This window comes from Hetaerina americana, unplaced genomic scaffold (assembly GCF_022747635.1).
Source record: "Hetaerina americana unplaced genomic scaffold, ioHetAmer1.1.p SCAF_98, whole genome shotgun sequence".
Lineage (NCBI taxonomy): Eukaryota > Metazoa > Arthropoda > Insecta > Odonata > Calopterygidae > Hetaerina > Hetaerina americana.
The window spans coordinates 682773-703553 of NW_027287627.1; the positions used below are offsets into that span (position 1 = coordinate 682773).

At 34.9% G+C, this 20781-nt stretch overlaps 2 protein-coding genes across 2 annotated transcripts in view; one reads left to right on the forward strand and one right to left on the reverse strand.

Moving 5' to 3' along the window:
- LOC139699917 (uncharacterized) overlaps positions 1 to 20781 on the reverse strand; it is a 150205-nt gene that overhangs the window by 11670 nt on the left and 117754 nt on the right. The gene's annotated exons all lie outside the window — the stretch shown is intronic.
- LOC139699902 (zinc finger protein 596-like) overlaps positions 2905 to 20781 on the forward strand; it is a 31593-nt gene continuing 13716 nt past the window's right edge. Inside the window, exons 1-3 of the mRNA XM_071598314.1 lie at positions 2905 to 3003; positions 10489 to 10609; positions 19273 to 19357. Of these exons, the coding sequence (XP_071454415.1) occupies positions 2905 to 3003; positions 10489 to 10609; positions 19273 to 19357 (305 nt within the window). The remainder of the gene's footprint in view (positions 3004 to 10488; positions 10610 to 19272; positions 19358 to 20781) is intronic.

Below are 20781 nucleotides of genomic sequence, written 5' to 3' on the forward strand. Positions count from 1 at the left end.
CACATTGATCCTTGCTAGTCTTAAGCACTTACATTCAATCAGGGCTTAAAAGAGGTTCCCTCTGAACCAGCGGCTCATCAGTCACACATAATATAATTATTTAGGAAAAATAATTACAAACTCTATAGCATGAATGTATTAATCACCATTGATCGTTGCTCCTCACATGTACTCACTAATCACATAAAATGAAATGAAATTAAAAATAATTATCTCCCCTCTAGCTTGGCTATACTATATTGCAGTGATCCTTGCTTGTCTCAAGCACTCACATTAGATCAGGGCTTACGAGAGGTTTTCTCTGCACCAGTGGCCCATAAGTCACAAGTTTTATAATAATAAAAACAAAATAATTACAGATTCTCTGGCTTGGATATATTAAGCACCATTGATCCTTGCTAGTCTCAAGCAATCATGCTCTATTAAGGCTTACGAGAGGTTTCCCTCTGCGCCAGTGGCCCACCAATCACTCACTTGCTTGAGTATGTGAAGATGCCTTAACCCTTGCAAAACTTATTCAATCACCCACAGGTCTATAGTGGAATCTTTTCTGATGTTTCATACTGTGAGTTAACCTTTGTGAAAGGTTAGGAGGAGTGCTGGGAAGCTCATGCAGAGTAACACCATTACCTTTAAGCATAGAAAAAGATTGCAGGGCCTCAATTTTTGAAGGGTCATTATAAAATGCAGTGAATGCGTATGCTATTCTATTTATGGGTAATTTTTAAATCAGTTTTCTTATCAAAGAAACACTCAAACTGTCATGTCTTTTTCTTCTTCTTTTCCAGTATCTTTCAATTCATCTATATCTGACTCTAATATAACTTTCCAAGCTATCAACATTCACCCCTAGAAAAATAATTTTAACTCAGTCTGAATGAAACTTACCAACTATCAACAATAACTTTATCTCAACTGTGGCCTCGGTTCACATGCAAAGTCCTTCATCTTCTTCTCACTCTGTCTGTGGCTTCTGTTTCTCCAAGAACACTTCTGCCCAAATAAAAATACATGGACCAGCTACTTTACTGTCTCAGAAAAAGTGATTACCCTGAAAAACTGCTGAATACTAAAATTCTCAAACCTTCAAACCAATACACTTCTCTCTTTGGACCAAACTGCCTGAAAAGCCCTTACCTTATCATCACTTCTTTGTCCAAATACCATAAAATAAAATAATCTGTGAACTTAGCCTTTATTGTAACTTTGGCCCTGCCTAGTGCATAAGTCAATTAAACACCACCCTTTCCCTCTTCATCATAACCAATACTATTTTATCAAAACCATCATGATCCTTATCTATCCCATCCTTAATCAACCTGCTTCTCACTACCAATTTTGATGACCACTTCTCTGTTAAGGTGAGTAAAAACCTTACAAAACCATCAAGCAACAGACAGATAGATCTGAAATATCGGACATATCTGATAGATCCTGTCATTAAAAGCCTTCCAGCCCAACAAAGCCCACTGAATGCATCGAATGTCTAGCTACAAATAATAAATTCATGTTTCATGGAAAAAACAAATAATATGATTTCTATGTAATGATGCTAAAAAGAATAAAGAAGAGAAACAACTAAGTCATCCCAGCTAACACCCAGCATATCCACAACTCTGACTTACCTGAACAGTCATTACGTTGCACAGGCTGTCTATTTCCTACTCTGAAAATTAAATCCTGCCCTAATTTTCACATGAACCTAATACATGTAATGCTACATAATAGCCATTATCTATCCTAACACTTCTATTTGCTATAGAATCCTGGGCATATCTTATCTCCTCTTAAAAAACTGACAAATCACTACATTTACCTATTTTAATACACCTCCTCTATCATGAGCAGTAATTCAATACTTTTGCCATTTTCATTTGAATAGAATTGCATATGCAGACAATTGCAATAATGCTATTCAGAAAAAACAGTAGTCTTGTTTATAAACACTAATACCATTAAGTAAATTGCATGATATTTACGGCAAATTTACAGTAAATACAGATTGCTGGTTGGCGCACAATAACTGATGTCCTGCTGCACAGATAGGTATTTTTGAAAACTACTAATTTTTTGGCTTGAATGATTATCATGACCACACAGCTGTGTATTTACTTGCTAATCAAAAAGACAATGTTATATTATTGCTTATTATATAGAGGATGTTGTGTATTGCATGTGATTTGCAAGTATCTTGCAAGGCAAGAAGGTATATCTAGGAATAATATAGTAGTGAAATAATAGAAGAAAGTATTACTATGGTATGACATGGTATTAAGAAGGTTTTGTATAAAAGTTATCAGACCATATTGTTGGAAGTTTAAGGTAAAGAGAGTTGAAATTTACTTAAATGATAGTAAATTGGGACATTGCCAATCTTCAAGTCATCATAAGAAATGCAGGCAAATTGAAAAAGGCATTCATAGTATAGGTAATATAATTACTCATTTAAATTCTAAAATAAAAACATTGATCTTCAGGAATCATCTGTTGGAATTTTGATGATAATTCTGATGAAATCCAAAATATAAAATAATTCTTATTCAGTGATTGTATGGAATCCGCGATTTATCTGAATCTTTCATGCATGTAAATTAAAGGCCTGAAATAATTTATCTAATCTCATTTGTAATTCTCATTTATAATGTTTCAATTATCTAATTAGAGTTTATTTTTCATTTGAAATGTTTCCATCATTTATTGGTTTTGTTTTGATACCTAGTCATCTTATACATAAAAAATAATTGCTCAAGGTAAATATTGAAAATTTAACACCAAATGCACTTTTGATCAATTTTGAATTCCATTTATACTAAGAAAATTCATAAAACTTTTAAATTATACCTAAAATCGTATATTTTTACTGTTATCTCACTATTTTTACTAACTTTGCAGACCATTGTAGGAATGGATAAAATGGAAGTTGAACAGCAGGAGAATGTTGGAACTCCAGCTAGGCATAGGGATATGGACAACAATGTGAAGAATCAAGAAGGGACTTCTGAGGTATTTAAGAAATATTATAACCATAATGGCACCAATATAACCAAATTTTTTTGGCAATATTTGTGCTGTGATTGTAAATGCTTCTTTTTCAACTCGTGAATATCCCAAAAAAGAAAAGATTTACAGATATTACATAGACATATTATTTATAGAAATTTAATTTTACAGATATATGTTTGGCATTGAAGAACCCTATTAAAATGTCTTTTTAAGAGTTTTCATTTTGAAGGAACAGTAATAGGTGTCATGGTAAGGCTAATTGGAGGTGTCATAAAGTGTCATAAATCTTTTTTTATATAATTTCATGTATTTTATGTTGGTTGTAATAACCTTGTTGACACTTTTTCTTAGCCCATTCAGGACTTTTAGATAAAAAAATATAAAATGCAGTTCCTTCCTCCGGTACAAAGTTTTAATTGACCACATCGTAAGCATAAACTAAAATTACAGATACTTCTTTCACTCTTAAATTGACTGATGAAGATCTTTTAAACTTGTAAGAATATTCAATTATTTTACTTAATTTTCATATTTTTCAATTGCATTCTTAACTGTTATCTTCTTTCAAATGTTGCAGAAGGCCATAGCTGCAGACCTTACTCTGTCTATGTTAACCTATAAAATATTCCAGATAAAACTATTACAGTCTTTGATGTGAGCAAATTTTTAAAATAAATGTGTGCACTGTCATATTAGCCAACCAACATAAACCACGGTCAAATTGACCAGTTTCTGTTGGTTCAGAATTCAGCAGATCACTAATATTTTGCACATGGAAATGAGTTCCATGCCTTGACAAATTAAGATGAAAGGAAAACAGTGACCTTACCCTAGATGTGAATATCTCAACCTGAAAGTTATATTATTGATAAATCATGTAGGAAAAAATTCGTATATGTCTATAATCATTTTGAATATCCAATTTTAGCTTATATTCCCTTCTAATTAATGTTATAGATTAATATAAAACCTTTAAGATAATTTGACAAATGGCCATACAATTTCTAAGTACCACTCAAAATTTGCTTTTTCTCTGAAAACATTAATGATGCCCAAAATTTCTCATTCAGAAACAATATGTAACCTAGGGAAAGCATATTATCTTTTCTCTCTATGACATGTCTATGAATATTATAATTTTAAGTAATGCCTGTATAGGGCTTATTTTTATGTGAACTTTAAATTTACTTATCAAACATCCTGGTGTTGATTATGATTATTTATGTTTATTAAGAACCTGTGTGTCCTCCCAAGACTTCAGAAGGATTCAGAGAGCCATGGTGTTGATTTGGTGAAAGATAAAAGAAGAAATTTGATGGTGTTGAGAAGTTCAATGAAAGCTATTAACCAGTCAATGGAAAAGTCATCAATTGAGGAAGAGGACAATTGTTCAGCCAACACTAATGTGAATTTGATGGATGATGATAACTGTGACGAAGTTGAGATTCAGGTAAGGAAAGAAAGCTTTTATGTATTGCTTTCATTAGCAATGCTCTTTCATAACAATATGCATTATGTTATATTCTGAGTGCATTGCTTTTTAAACTTAGGTAATGTTATGAGATGAAATTGCCTTCCATGTGGTTTTGCATGGCTAAATCCTTCTTTAAATGAGGACTGGTATAAAAAAATCTTTAAAAACTATATTGAATAACACTTTCATGCAATTTAACTATTAACATTGTCAAATGTTCTGTGTTTAAGAAAACGAAGGACTACAAAATTATTCAAGTTATAGAGTAATTTGAAGAAATTAGCTCCCAAGATGTATGTTCTTGATTAAATTATTTTGAAATTTTGACCATCTGTCATAATAGATAAGAATGGATATCCTTGGCATTAGTATCGTCATAGATGAGGAGAGCTTTAGATAGTGTTCTTTGGTGATAAATTGGGGCTGGCAATGTTCAAAATGACCAGGTTGTATTCTTCAAGAAGATCATGATTCCAATTAGACAATGTGATGACTTCTTATAATTTGTTAAAGAAGCTTATTGTTATGAGAAAAATAAGCCACCAGACCTATTCTCTGTATTTAGTATGTTATTTAATTTAATTGGTGGGCCAAAACTATTATTCATAATGTTGAGGCATTTTCTTGTTAACAGTATTTAAATATTTTCATTTTATATTTTCAATCCATGGATATCAAAGGTTTACTTATATTTTAACAGTAAGCTCTCCTATAATTTACCTTCTCTAAACTTTAATTTAAACACTGGCAATATCATTTAATGTTAGAAGGTTCAATGAATGATGTTAATACTTTTGAAGAAATTGAGACAAATGTATTGTATAAATGCATGCTAAAATTATTAATTTAAATTGAAATGTAAAATTTTATACCTTGTGTAATTTTATAGATTAGGTTTGAAAGTTTTTTGGGCATTTTATTAGTGTTTTACATTGATGCAATCTGCATTTATTATGTTAATATTTTTCAGGATGATTTAGAAGATTTAGAATTGCATTTATCCTCTGATGAAGAAGTAGACAATAAGGAAGAATGTGATGACAATACTTTGCAGGAGATGGGAGGATTTACATCGGAACAGTTGAAGGAACAAGGTGAGGGGAGCTGGAGACTCTGTTGTCTTAATTTTGCATTTTGCATATTTTAGAAATACTGAAAATGTCAGATACAATATTATGACTAATTACAAAAATTGATGGGAAAATATTTAAATCCGAATAAACCTGTAACAAAATTATTATTATCAGGTAATCTACTGGTCAATGTAGGTAAATGGATAGACATAAAAACTAACTAATAATTTCGACCCCTTCCTCTTTCCTCCCATCATCGTCTAACATCCCTATTCTGTTCCTTCTCTTTCCTCATTTGCCTAACATTCCACCCTCCATTAGTCTTCAACATCCAGCTGCAAGTCAATACCCTCCTCAGAAACATTTCCTGCCTTTATAAGATATCTCCAAGCAAACCTCTTTCTTTGCCCATTATACCAAGTACTTTCTCATTTGTTTTCTTTTCTGTCCAATATACCTCCTCCATTCTTCTCCACATCCACATTTAAAAATTCTTCTGTCAATGTCTATCCTCCTGCTTCAATGACCAAATTTCTGCGCTGTATATCACTATCCTCCATATCAAAGTTTCCTAAAGAGTTTTCATAATGTCCTTGCTTAACATCCCTTTGCTTAAAGAAATTCCTATCCTTATGTCCCTATTACTTCTCCTGTGTTGGTTCAGTCAATACTGAGATACATAAACTGTTTTTCCAGCTAGTTTTTGCCTTCATATTTTAATTTGAAGCTTAGCTTTTTTCTCTCTAGAAAATTGCATCCCCTTTGTTTTATCAACATTGATTCTCATCCCATACCTGTTGTACTTAATTGCCAATTTACTAAGCAATGCTTGCAGCCCCTTGGCTGACTGACAAACTAAAGCTTGGTCATCATGAATCCTAACTGATTTTATCAATTCCCCATCCACTATCATACCTACCTCCAGTTCTTCCCATGCCTCTTTATTCCTTTCCTCTGCATACATGTTGAACAGCAACGGTGATAATAATCAACCCTATCTTACACCTCTTCCTAACACTGCCCATCTGGACTCCTCATTCCTTACTTGCAGCTGAGCAGTCTTGGACATGAGCAGGTAGCAGATTAGCCTCATTTCCTTCCAATCAATTCCTATTTTAGGCATTATACCTTCTGGTCATGTTCTATATTCCTTTTGATTAATAATCTCATTACTGCAATGGCATCACATGTACCTCCCCCCTTCCTATACCCAAACTGATCATCCTCTAAGTAATTGATTGCCTTACTTTCTTTCCTTTTGTTTATAATCCCAAGAGCAACTGCAACAGAAGATGTTGCAAAATAAAATGCTCTCAGGCATTGACAGGGTAAAAATCCTAAAAATAAACAAAATAAAATGCATATAATACATTTCTTTTCACTGCTGCAGGTTGTGTTTTCCAAGTCCCCTAAACTTTAGTAATTTGAGTACCAATCTGATACAAATGTTGAACCACAAACATTCTATGGTTGCCTTTTTTAAATTTTATACTAACAGTTAAGGATCTTTACCCCTTTTGGCTAAGCTTGTAATTGAAATTGTTGAATATTCTCTCTCAGTTCGGAAGTTTCCTTTGTCAAGGTTGTAGTGCACTGATCAATTTAACTCCAGGTTTATTTACTATGGTCTCAACTTGTAGAAAAGTTTTTTTAAAAAGTATTCCAACTTTTTTGTTTTGAATATTTAACCTATAATTATTCACTTTAGGGATTTTTGGTATAAAATTAAGTAGGATCCATACAGTAAGTATCATCATTGGCTCTAATAATCAAAAGCCAATGATTTAATCCTCACAGCTATTTAATTTAATTGAAAAAATGTTCATCCTGCATCAATATACCTAGTTGGTTTATCAGCCACTCATCAAAAGTTTACTGAAAATCATTACCTAGAATATTGTTTCAGCATTAACCATCAGAACCTGAACTTTTAGATTGGAGTACAATTGATATATTTTTATCTGCCTTTTTATTTCAAATACAAGAAAAGGGACAGTACAGCCAGGTAAGGGCTTTTAAGAGCATTGCAATGGCAAATTATGTCAGAAGCTTCTCTCTATTTTTGTTCATTAGTCAAGACTTTTGCCACAAACTTTCAACATACCTCCCTTAACACAAGATCCTGATTAATTTGCTAATTTTGGTTCCACCCAAATGTCTGGATTCTTTACTAATTAGGGAGGTTATTAAATGCATAGCAAAGTGTTTCATTTTTGACACCTCAGAATGGCCCTTATCTCTAACAAGTTGTAACACTTTCTTCAAAATTTTTTGCCACTTAAAAACTTCTCAGGCTTAAGACATCATCTGCATAAGCCTTTTTAATTAATTCTAGGTCTCCAAATATGAAGTCCATGAGTTAAATGCTAAACTGAACATCAGAGCATTGCTCCCTTATACACTCATTGCTTGCATGACAACACAAAAAAGTCAGTCATAACTAATATCCACCATCTTTCTCAATACATGCACAGAGCCAAATAAACTAATATTTATAATTTTTGGAAATATCCTCTACTAAGCCTACAAGTCAGACACCTATCCACTGCTCTATTTGGGCTACAGCAATCAAGTCCTGATACCTATTTTACTGACCCTGTAAGTGCATTCACACGAAAAATTCCCCATTTTCCATAAAAGAAGTCTGAAGCCTTTTTTTCAAGAAGAGCCTTATTATAATGCCATAGTTTTCAATGCCATTTATTTATTAATTATATAGATCCAAAATTTGAAGTTTCAGTATTTCCTTAGTTTTGTTCATAATTCAATAATAATGCAATTTCTTCTTGTGTATAAAACCATAGCTTAAGATACTGTCCTTTCACGAAATGGCTTACATTCTTAATTTTATATATCCTCTTATTTAGTTTATCTAGTTTTTTTTTGAAGAATTCACATCTTAGTCCTTATCAAAGTCCTTGTGAGAAAGAATTACCTTTTAAAAAGTTAGTACCTTAATATATTATATTTCATTTCTTGAATTCAAGAGATATTTCAGCCCGGAATTAGTCCAAATCTTTCCATAATTCCCAATTTCATAATTGAACCAGAAAGCCAAATAATAATGTAACATGAAGTCACAAAAAATCAAAAATATTATCCCTACTATGATAATATATATGATAGATATTATTGCAGCTAAAAGTAGATTTAGTTGCTACTGACATATTATTATTTCCAAGGTCATAATGATTTATTTTGTCATTGTCTTAACTTTTGCTTTAACAAGCTCAGTTGTACACTTAGCTTTGTCAGTTTGAGGTTGTAATTTGAGAATTGATCCTATATTTATTTTATTGCTAGGTGGTGAAATATTAAAAATATCAAGAAAAAGAATATTATAGGTAATGTAATTTTTCCTTTAGAATTTTTTTAGAACATGTAATGGACTCAGACTTATCTGTCCATGATTTAAGCAAGATCATACTATTTAAATCTTTTTTTTATTAAAGCACAGTTGATTCTGGCATTTAGAATAGTCATGACACAGAAGTGCCTCACAATTGATCTTGCCAAAAGCTAGCAAGCAGCTAGCAATAGCTGTTCAGCATAACTCTTTGTGATACTTAAATTTGGTAATAAAAACTTGTTTCATTATAGTTTTCTCTGAAACCCAAAAGAATTGTCACATATTATACACTGATATTTTCTTTTGTTTAAAAGAAGCAACATAAAATTTGTTTTCTGACCATATACCTGGAAAAAAAATTCTTTTTTAAGTGATAAATATTTTTAAATTGTTTTATTGACGGAAAAGTTAAAGTAGGGGTTTTATTTTCTTTCTTCAATTTCCCATTTAAAATATATTTGCCGTTAAAGGTCCTAGCAATCTAATGGACCGCTATAGGAAAAGTTATGCCAGAAAATGTGAAAGGTTTTTTTAGATAAATTGTATCAAAATTATAAGTTAAAGTAATTTGAAGGGCACTGTATATGTCAGTTGGAAAGCAGGCATTGCCATACTAATAGTAGTTTCACATAATTAAATAGAAGCCATAAATAAACTTAGTATTTAACATAAATTATTTGAGGTGAATGACTTTATCACTCACTAAATTGACCATTTGACCTGAATAGTGAATTGTCCATGAATTTATTTGTTGATTTTATTAATCAATAAATATTGTGATTCTCGTAGTCCCCATCTTACATTTTTTAATTTTGTTATTTTAACTTATATTGTTGGACTGTATGCTTTTGGTAAAAAACAACCAAACAGTCTTAATTTCATTTAATTTTCTTTTCCCCAGGAAATGAATTTATTTTCTTTAGTAGTCTTTTCTCATATTCTATTCTTTTAAAACAGGAAATATTCCTATTCCTTCTCAGAATTTAGCTTAATTGAAGATGGCACAATGAAAACCATCTGAAATGAGCATACATGCTAAAGTACAATTATACTGTGAGAACATAAATGTTTAAATATCATCTGGAGATAACAAACTTATTCATTGCAGGTATATAATTTTTCATTGATACAATTCCTTTTCTTCAAATCTTTCAGATAATTACAAGAAACAAGATGGTGCAGGGAAGGATGCAGGAGGCATTTTATTGCATTCTTGTCAAATTTGCTACAAGGAATTTGCACAAAGGAACCTTCTCAAAGATCATGTCTTGGAGGTGCATGTTAGGAAGGCAACACAATTCAATTGTGACTCTTGCTCAAAGGCATTTGAGAGAAAAAATGACCTTGCAAATCACATCAACTTGGTGCACGTGGAGAAAAGGAAGTACCAACGTGAATTCTGCACCAAAAACTTCCTATTTTTGAGTAAACGCAAAATCCACAAGTCATCACATACTGCAGAAAGACCATTTAAATGTGCAATATGTTTGAAAGGTTTTGTTCAAAAGAAGCATCTAATGAGGCACATTTTGACACACACTGAAGAAAGACCGCATAGATGTGAAATATGCTCAAGAGCATTTACTCAGAATAGTAATCTAAAAAGGCACTTATTGACGCACACTGGAGAAATGAGCCACAAGTGCAAGATATGCTCAAGAGCATTTGCTTGGAATAGTAATCTAAAGATGCACCTGTTGAAACATACTGGTGAGAAGTCATACCAGTGCGCGATCTGTTCTAAAGGATTTACTTGGAGCAGTAGTATAAAAATTCACTTGTTGACACACACTGGGGAAAAGAGCCACAAGTGCAACATATGCTCAAGAGCATTCGCTAAGAAAGGTAATCTGAAAAGGCACATGATCACACACACTGGAAAAAAACCACACAGGTGAAACATCTATTCTAAAGCATTCATTCAGAACAAAAAACTCAAGTCACACACCGCAAAATGATCAGGGAGCAGTGTAAATCATATTCAATGAAATTCACTCATCCTCATAACTTATATCTTATTCACAGCCACATACTTTTGAAACCCCACATAAATGGGTTACATGTTTTTCAGAATTTTAACAAAAAAGCATCATCATTGAATAATGGCAGGCTTAGAACCAAGTAAAAAAGTAAAGTGCTCTAATTAAACAAATCCTTCTCCCAAGAAGTAGAGGCAATGTATGAATGACATGCATAATTTAGTTGATATGGATTATTTGCGCTCATAAACTTCCAAATATTCATCATTACCAAAGATCAATATAGTACATTAATTTCAAGCTGGTAAAAATGTGACATCATTCTCCGGTTTTGTGTAGTTTTTTTGATTAAAAATTTCCAGTTATGAAAAATTTCTTTTGACTGTCATTCATTTGAATATTATTAAGTATAGCAATTATAAAAGGTTTATTGCAAATCTCCACATTTAAAACTTTTTCAACCATGGTTTTGAAACACTATCATTAGGTGAGGAAAAGTACAGAAGGAAGGAATATATATATCAAGCTACAAAAAGGGTAGGCAGGGGAGGAAAGAGCCGGGGGAAGGGGGGGTTTGTCATGTAGAGAAAGGCAGGGAAAACCAATGGAATGCCAAATGTGCAGGCAGCTCACTCTTTGTGGGGAGGAGGAGGGGGAAAGGTGTTGACATAAAGGGCACTAAGAGAAGTTAATGGACAAAAGTTGGGAGGGGCAAGAGAGGAACTGAATGTCATTAAGGAGTTAACTCTTCCAAATACTTATATTACTACCAAGGGCCATCAATGCAATAATTTTAACTTTGTAAAAAGTGACATCATTCTCCTGTTCTGTGTAACTTCTTTGAATAAAAATTAACTGTTATGAAAATTTTTATTTGACTATCATTCATTTGAATATTTTTTAGTATAGCAACAATGGCTTATTATGTTCCAATAATTTGATGACCTATATATGAATCAAATTTAAGGCTGCTATAACTGTGCATAAATATTAAGATATGTTTTTTATATGGAAGAGGAATAGTGTAGGACATTATAAGAATATATTTTTTACTTTGGCTTATCAGTGAAAGTGGATTTTTCATTCAGAGTGCTCTCAAGTTTGCCAGTTCATCAACAACCCTGATGTGATGCAAAACAAAGTGTTACATGACTTCATTGAAAGAAAGAAGATACTAAAGAGATCCATCTTCAATTGCACAGCATTTAATTAGGGTTGAGATATCTATATATCTGCCTTTATATGTCAATGCTGAAATGCTGCAAGGGTATTCCCCAACTCTTGGTGAACATTATGAGGATTATATCCTTAACATTTTCTTGGGAAGAGTAAATTAGGATTTAAGGAGTTAGGAGTATGTTTCTATACAAAAATAGAGATAAGAAGTTTGCTACTTTCTGTGAAATGATCCTTCTGGATAATGAGGTATTGAGGTATTTCAGTCCAAAGTACCTTATATTTATGTATTAAGGTGAATTGAGGGGTCAATAGTGAAAGCTTTTCTCATCTAAACATTTCCAACTTGATTATCCTTAACACTTCCACTGCTATTGAAGAAATGTGACTCAATTGGGATTATAAATGAAGTTGTTTATACTTTGGGTATTAAATGTATTGGTTTAGTTGTATTTCTACTTTGCCTAATCATATTATGTCTTTGGGCAAGTGGGACAGGATGTTAGGATTTGTGAATATATGTTTCTATAAGAAAATAGATTAGAATGCAGGTACTTTCTGTGGAACTTTACTTCTGGATAAGGAGGCGTTGAGATATTTCAGTCCAAAGCAAATGGTTTAAGGAGAGAAATTTTTCTTTTCAAAACATTTAAAACTTGTTTAACCCAAACACCCTGTTATTAAACCATTTGTGTTCCACTCTGGTTACTTTGGCACTAAGCCACCTGATAATGTATCGGTAACATCTGGAATCTGTCAAAACATTGTTTGGGAAATTTCTTTCAAAGGGCTTTTAACAAATGCAGCACTCACCTTGCCTAGAGCTTACCCATCCATATTTCTTAGTGCAAGTTATTTTGCAACTTTTCTTTTGCTATCTTCATGGTCTTAGGTATCTCATGCCCCTTTAATCGTCTAATGTCGTACCTGATATTTTGTTTATTTTTTGATATTGTTCTGTATTGTAGCACTTGATGGCTCTCCTTCTTGTGGGTCATCTTGAAGGGATATTAGAACCCTGTTAAATTTCAGCATCTCAGTTTTTATCAGATGAAATTGAATGAGTCTCCCTAAACATTTATAAACTTCAAGTGAATTTCCTAAGGAATTAATTCATTTAAAAAGAAGAATTTCACTACTGCAAGAAATTCAAGTTTCCCCATTTTAATCAGAAACACAAAGAACATGTACTCGGACAATATGTTTAAAAAAACTATTTGAGAGAAAAATTTGGAACTTGCCTTTCAAACTAAACACACATGCATCCAGGAAGGAATCATAATTTGTAATCTTCCAAAGGGTCCTGTAAGAAAAAAGACAAACATTTCACATGCAGTTTTTTCTAAACATTTCCTTATGACTAAAAATATTAATGGAACAGTTTAAATTCTACTAACCACTACAGTAACGAGAACAATAGCAACTGCAGTCCTTATGGGTAACATTTAATGAAAATAAATTATAGATTTAAGAAAAAGTCAGGTTTAGGGAGATATTTCAAATTGAAATAGCAAATTGAATCCTTAAATATCACTGGTTTCAAAGCACAGATGGCAAATAATGCAAACTTAAAAATTCACACTCCCCAAATTGAAAATTTCTCCATTGCCAGTCAAAGTGCAGTCAACTTTTGGAATTTATTTGACCTTTGACAAATCTACATATTTTAATAAAGCATCAAAGCATTTGCTAGAAGGGTCGATTTGGTCATTGACAATGATAAAGCAATCTCCATCATACACAGCACTGCTGTTAATATTTTTAGAGATAATTCATTCCTTATCAGTCTCTCTTGTACTCCCTTGGAAACTAATGCAAAACATACACACTTTAGAATTCAATAAAGGCATGATGATAAACTCATTTGAGCGGTTGCAGTAGAGCTGTTTTCCTTCTCAACTGTTGCTGGTCAATCTATATGATTAACAGATTCCAAAGAAGTACTGAATGCCTAATCTTGCATGAGGTGTCATCAACCATATGCCTTCCTTGCCTTTTTCCACCCTTGTTTCTTCGCTCAACACACTACTTCTTCCGTATAATGCAGTGAGCAACAGGGAGGTTGGTTAAGTAATTAATGTTAGAGTTAAACCATTACCAAGCCTTACACAGTGTGTGAGTGCTGGAAATGATTTTGGTACAGGTGGTGCTAGGAAATACTAATAATGCACATTTAAAGAGTTTGAGTGAACAGCAGATTTAATTTCAGTTCTTTGGGTAAAAGACCAAGGTCAACACAGTAATACTACCTTGAACGAAAAGTTCCCGGAATAACCACCGTGTGGCGCTCCCATCGTTCCGATTTGAGTTCTGTTTTTTTTGTTAAATTGGTACATCTGTTGTTGATATTCTCTTTAAATCTTAGTGTCATAACTTGACATTTGCAAAAGTTACGGTCGGTTTTCGGTATGTCCATCAGTGCTTCCTGCGACTTTTCCATTACTTCCTCTCGGCTGCTAAAACGCGTTCCCCGTAATGGTTTTTTAACTCGATTGAACAGAAAGAAGTCACAGGGAGCCAAATCAGGTGAATTCGGTGGCTGTTGGATGGTATTTGTTGCATTTTTCGTCAAAAAATTACGAATAATGATAGCACTGTGCGACGGTGCGTTATCATGGTGCAAAATCCACGAGTTTTCTGCCCACATTTCTGGTCTCTTTCGGCGAATTGCTTCACGCAAACGTCTCATAACGCCCAAATAATACTCTTTGTTTACACTCTGGCCTTCTGGCAAAAATTCATGATGCACTACACCGTTGTAATCCATGAAAACCGTCAGCATTGCCTTCTTTTTTGACTGAAAACGACGTGGTTTTTTTGGTCTCGGCTCAATTGGTGAACGCCATTCACTTGCCTGATGTCTGGATTGCATGTCGTTTGCATAAACCCACGTCTCGTCTCCAGTAATGATCCTTTTGATGAATGTGGGATCGGATTCAGCCTCGCAAATCATGGCTTTTGCGACGTCAACTCGGTCTCTTTTTTGCATGAAATTGAGGTCTTTTGGCACCAACTTTGCTGCTACACGACGGAAACCCAAATCATTAACCACAATGTCTTGGGCGGATCCATAGGCAATGTTCAAGTCCTCCGCTATTTCTCTGATGGTTAATTTGCGGTTATTGACCAACATTTCTTTTACTTTATCAATTTTTTCACCGACTTTCGATGTCGATGGTCTGCCACTGCGTTCATCATCTTCGATTGACTCACGACCACTTCTGAACCGCTCGTGCCACTGGTAAACGACCGTTTTTTTAGAGAATCGTTGCCGAAACACTTTTCCAACATTTCCAACGTCCGTGCGCCACTAAATCCGTTTTTTACGCAAAATTTAATACAAGTTCGTTGTTGCAAATTTAAATCCATTTCTGCAATTGTAAAAAATCGCCAACACACGCAGAGATAGATGTACTCTTGGCTACGTAACTTTTGCAAATGTCAAGTTATGACACTAAGATTTAAAGGGAATATCAACAACAGATGTACCAATTTAACAAAAAAACAGAACTCAAATCGGTACGATGGGAGCGCCACACGGTGGTTATTCCGGGAACTTTTTGATCCAGGTAGTATATATGCCAAGGGTGTAATGGGCACAAGAGAGATAAATGCTTAGCTGGGGTTGAGATGTGACTGGGTCAGTGTGGGTCAAAGTTCCTCCCTGTGGATTGTGCCTAGGGTGACACCTCATGGCACACTGCTGAACTGCACAAACAAATGGACCACCACATGACCTCCCTTGGCAAATGCAAAGGATACTCTTGCAAAGAGAGGGAAATTGTAATTGGCACTTCACAAAGTGATTGTAAAACACACAAAAAAAATATTTAACAAATGCCAGGTACGTAATAGCACATAAAAAAACAAATACTGTTATGCAATAACACAGCAGAAACTACAAAGTAACATCAGATAACTTACAGGAGAGGGAATGAAATTTAAATGACCCTAAGTCGCATAATAAGTTAAATGTTTGGGAAAATGCACTCTTCTCTGTGATTGTCTAGGTTGTGGTAATACGGGAGACTGCTGAGGAATGGTAGGATTGGTTGCCCTAAGTGTGGTAACAGCAGGGCAATATGGCAGTAATCATGGAGTTTCATCTAACTGGGCACAAGAAACGTCATCATTAATGACATATTCTGGTTTGACATGGTCAATTGCCACAGATACCTCTCTGCCCTGGATTTTCAGATTGAATGGCTTGGAATCATGCTGGATTACTCAAAATGGCCCATCATAAGGAGGAACCAACAATGGATGGAGCCTATCATTTCTCTAAAATACATGGGAAAGAGTTTCCAGGTCTTTAAACATGAAAATGTTGCAAGCTCCATGTCAGGAGACTGGCAGTGGCTAGAGTTGGCAAAGGCCCTACCACAGGGTGGTGACATAATCTTCAGTAGCAGCAATAGCACTTGTGGAAGGGGAAAAGAATTCTCCAGGAAGCCGAAGTGTTTGGTAATTAATTACCTCTGCAGGCATTGCCAAAATATCTTCTTTAAATGTTGACCTTAGACCCATGAGAACCATGGGCAGGGCATTGGTCCATTGGTTACCACCATAGCGATGGATAGCTGCCTTCAACTGGTAGGGAAGGTGTTCCACCATCTTATTGGATGCAGGGTGATAGATCTGCAGGTGCTTTGCTTGCATCAGCTGCCGGAAAAAGTTGCTTTGACATTGCCGCCCCTGGTCAGTGGTGATGCAAATAAGAGTTCCAAAACATAAAATCCACTCCTGAAAAAGGACCTTATGGCAGTTTCTGCAGTGATGTCTTGAATTGGGAAAGTTTCAGGCCACTGGCTGAAGTGGTCAATACATGTCATTATGTAGCAAAAACCATGGCTGCCTGGAAGAGGTCAACAAAATCTATGTGGATAGGCATCTGTTTGTCACTGGCAATGGGAAAAGCACCAATTGGGGACAAAACATGTCTGGTGATTTTACTCCTCCTTTGTAAACATGAGCGTGTTTGGCAGTCTCTCCACAAGGAAGGTCAAACAAAGTGCCCAGCTGCTACTAGGTTGGTTGTCTGTCAAATGCCAGGGTGTAATAATCCATGCATGCTGAGGAATACCTGTTTATGGAAAGGCTCGGTGAACACTGGCCTGGCTAAGGAAGTGGACATATCACATATAGGAGGATTTAATGAACCAGGAAAAGAAACTTTTTTCAGAATTAATGAGGAATTCTGAAGAGGATTGACAAGGTCATGATCAGACTCCTTAGAGGCAGCTAGTGCAGAGTAATCTATAAGGGCAGAAATGCTTTGAATGCCAGACATGGTGTCTGCTACAATATTATCTTTACCTGCTATTTACATGATGTCTGTGGTAAATAGGCTTGTTAACTCTAAATGCCTAAACTACCAAGAAGAACACTTCTACTGCCTCTGGGAAAATGCAAAAGAAAGGGGTTTATGGTTGATGAAGATTTGTCATTCCACCATATGCCGGAACTGGATCACTGCCTTATATACTGCTAAAAGTTCCATGTAATAAGCACTATAATGCCTTTCGGCATCACTCAGTTTCTTGGTCCAGTAACCAAGAGGCTGATATCCAATGAAAGTGAGTTGTTGAAGGACAACACCAACCAAAAACTCCAAAGAGTCTGTGAAAAGGGTCAGAGGAAAGACATGTTTGGATGAGCTAAAACGGCAGTATTGAATAAATCCTCTTTGCAGTCTAGGAATGAAGTTTCAGATGCTGGTGTCTAGCTGATTGAGTCCTTGCTGTTAACCTTACCTGCCAGAAGGTTGCTAAGGGGATCCTGGCTATTTACGGCATAAGGGATATAATGGTTGTAATAATTTATTAGCCCTAAAAATTGCCACAGCTGGTGTATGGTAGCTGGTAGGGGAAAATGATGCATAGAAATTAATCTTCTCAGTGAGTGGTTAAGTTCCTTCCTCCATTACCATGCATCCTAGAAACTGTATCTCATTCACACCAAACACAGACTTTGAGGGATTAATAACAGAATAATTAAATATTGTCGCCAGATGCTGCTCATGCTCTACAGAATTACGTGATGCAAGAAGGATATCATCTATGTATGCATATGCATAAGGGAATCCCTTTAACATGTCAACTATGAACCTCTGAAAGGTCTGCACAGTGTCTCGAAGGCCAAGTGTCATAAATGGAAACTTAAAAAGGCCAACAGGCATTATTGTTGCAGTTTTGGGAATACCTGCAGGGTTGACAGCTATTGGTGGAATGAACAAACTAAATCCATTTTCAAAAATGGTACAGCCAAATAACCCCTGTGCAAGACACATGATAAGCGGTACTGGGTAATGATCAGGCATGGTTCTGGAATTCAGCAAGTGGTAGTTTCCACACGGGCTCAACTTGGTGCTCTTCTTTGGCACCAGGTGTAAGGCAGACGACCAAGAGCTAGATGACCTCCAAGCAGAACCCATATGAAGCATCAGCTCAAATTCTTTATTGGCATAGGCAAGCTCATCTGTTGCGAGATGGTGGGGCCAAGATGAAACCAGAGGGCCAGGGATGGTGTCTATAAAATCAACCATGAAGTGCTTGACTTGCCCAGATGCTTGTGATTGATTTTTAATGTCAGGGAATTTGTCCAAAAGGAGAGAATAACTGGAGGCACCAGAGATAACTTACACTTGACCGTTGCTGGGAGAGGCAATGGCGCTCTTAAACGATTGGGTCATCGCATTGCCCACTAATTGTTTATGAGCAATACCCACAAGGAGACCAAAATGGCAGAGAAAATCTGCCCTTATTATTGGCTGCGGCACATTGGCGATGACAAACTTCAACAAAAATTCTCGCCAGAGGCCAAGGGAAAGGGAGAGAGTGGCAGTTCTGTATGTGGTGATGACAGTGTCATTGGCAAGTAAAGCTGAAGATCTGACTTCCCTCTATGCTCACGGAGCATGTGACTGGGTAGACACAGATATCAGCACCAATATCCATTAAGAATTGACACCGGACGAGGTGCCACTGACAAAAACATGGTTGGATAGCCAGGTAGGAGGTTCGGCCTTGGCTGAGGGAATGGGACAGTGAGTGCATACCATGCTCTTTGGTGTGCGCTGCCACTTGTTTAGAGAGGTTTTCTATCTTCTCTATCAGTGTACTAATAACTGGGTTGGGGGCAACTGCTACATATAATTGGGCAGCCACACACAGCATTATGTGATATAAGCACGGTTCTTTTTTCTGGATCTTTTCCTAGGCCCACCTTTGGTTCCCCAAGACAACATCTGGTATCCTGTTAAGGATCAGGCAGCTCAGGTCACCAGTAAAGGGGGACCAGAGAGGTGTGTGAAAAAAATCAATACCCAGGCTTCTCTGTATGTAATCCTAATATCTACTACTTGAGTCCTTGATCCTCATTCATTAATTATTATTCCTTTACATAACATACTTAAAGTAAATAAAATCCACATTCATAATTTTTCATTAAATTTCTATTCATCCATTTGAAAAACCTTTTCTAGAAGGCCAAGTCCTAGATAAGCACTGGCACTATATAATACAGAGACAAAAACTCTGAAAGTTTTAGACGCAAGATCATTGCACACTAATGTAGGCAGAAGTATTAATTGAAGACGTCAACTGAGCCATAGTTAATTAGACCAATTAATTGATTAAAAAAATGATATTGAAAGGACACATAAAAAACTTGCAACTTTATCATTGTACAGAATAATCGTTTCATGTGGAAAGATTATCAGAAAAAGCTAAATATGATATCGTTAATGTGCTGATAATTTATTTCGAAGATTCAGGTCAAAAGATTTATTGCTGTATTATTTACGATGTCAATAAATATTGGGATGCATTAACTGTCGTAGGTATACGGTAGTCAGAATATATTATAATTCTAGTATAATGTGCTTCTATTGACATCCTTTTTAAATACCAGTCAAAATTATACCTTCAAGGTTTGGACACAACTGCTGCTAGAAAAATTTAGAAATGTGATTATAATTATATATATACTTTATCACTTTAATATTCATTTGTAAATTTGTCAACCATTTTGCCAAACATGCAAATGTAAATTTTCCCCCTGAGTCCCAGTTATTTTGTCATAGTTGGAAAGAAAAACAGTAATTTGGAATTAATGCACTTTAAATGCCCGTATCAAAATGTGGAAGGTCCGATTTTTGGAGTTCCTCTCATAATTTGCAAAGTATTTAGTATACCAACACATAGAGTTCATTTTCAGAATTTTATGCCAAAAAATTTAATTACACAATTGTCACTTCCAGTCATTATTCTTCCAAGAAATATTTATCCCGAGAACATATTTATGTTATTATAAAATCAATTTAAGAAGATTAAATTTTTTGTTTAGGTACAAAATAAAATATACACAGATAAGGTAATGTTGAAAATAATGTCTCTCATTTCAAAACAGAAGTAATTTTTTAAAAACTTCTTGGTAGTGCAAAAGTGTTATAAATTCAAAGGAATGGCCACTATCTATTAAAGTGAGAGTTTAAATAATTTTAAAATATTGAAAAATATTTAAATATGGCGATCACTTAGCGCCGAAATTAAACGAAATCCATTCTTAAACTCGCACTCAGTAATCGATTCATAACGAACGACCCATCGAAATGTAGTCGGCCATTTTGAAAGGTAATTTTTTGGCGAAGTTAATGTTGACAGTGTGAAGTGCTCCAAAGATGCCTCGACACGAAAGTTTAAAGTGTAGATTATGTCTTGGTCGTGG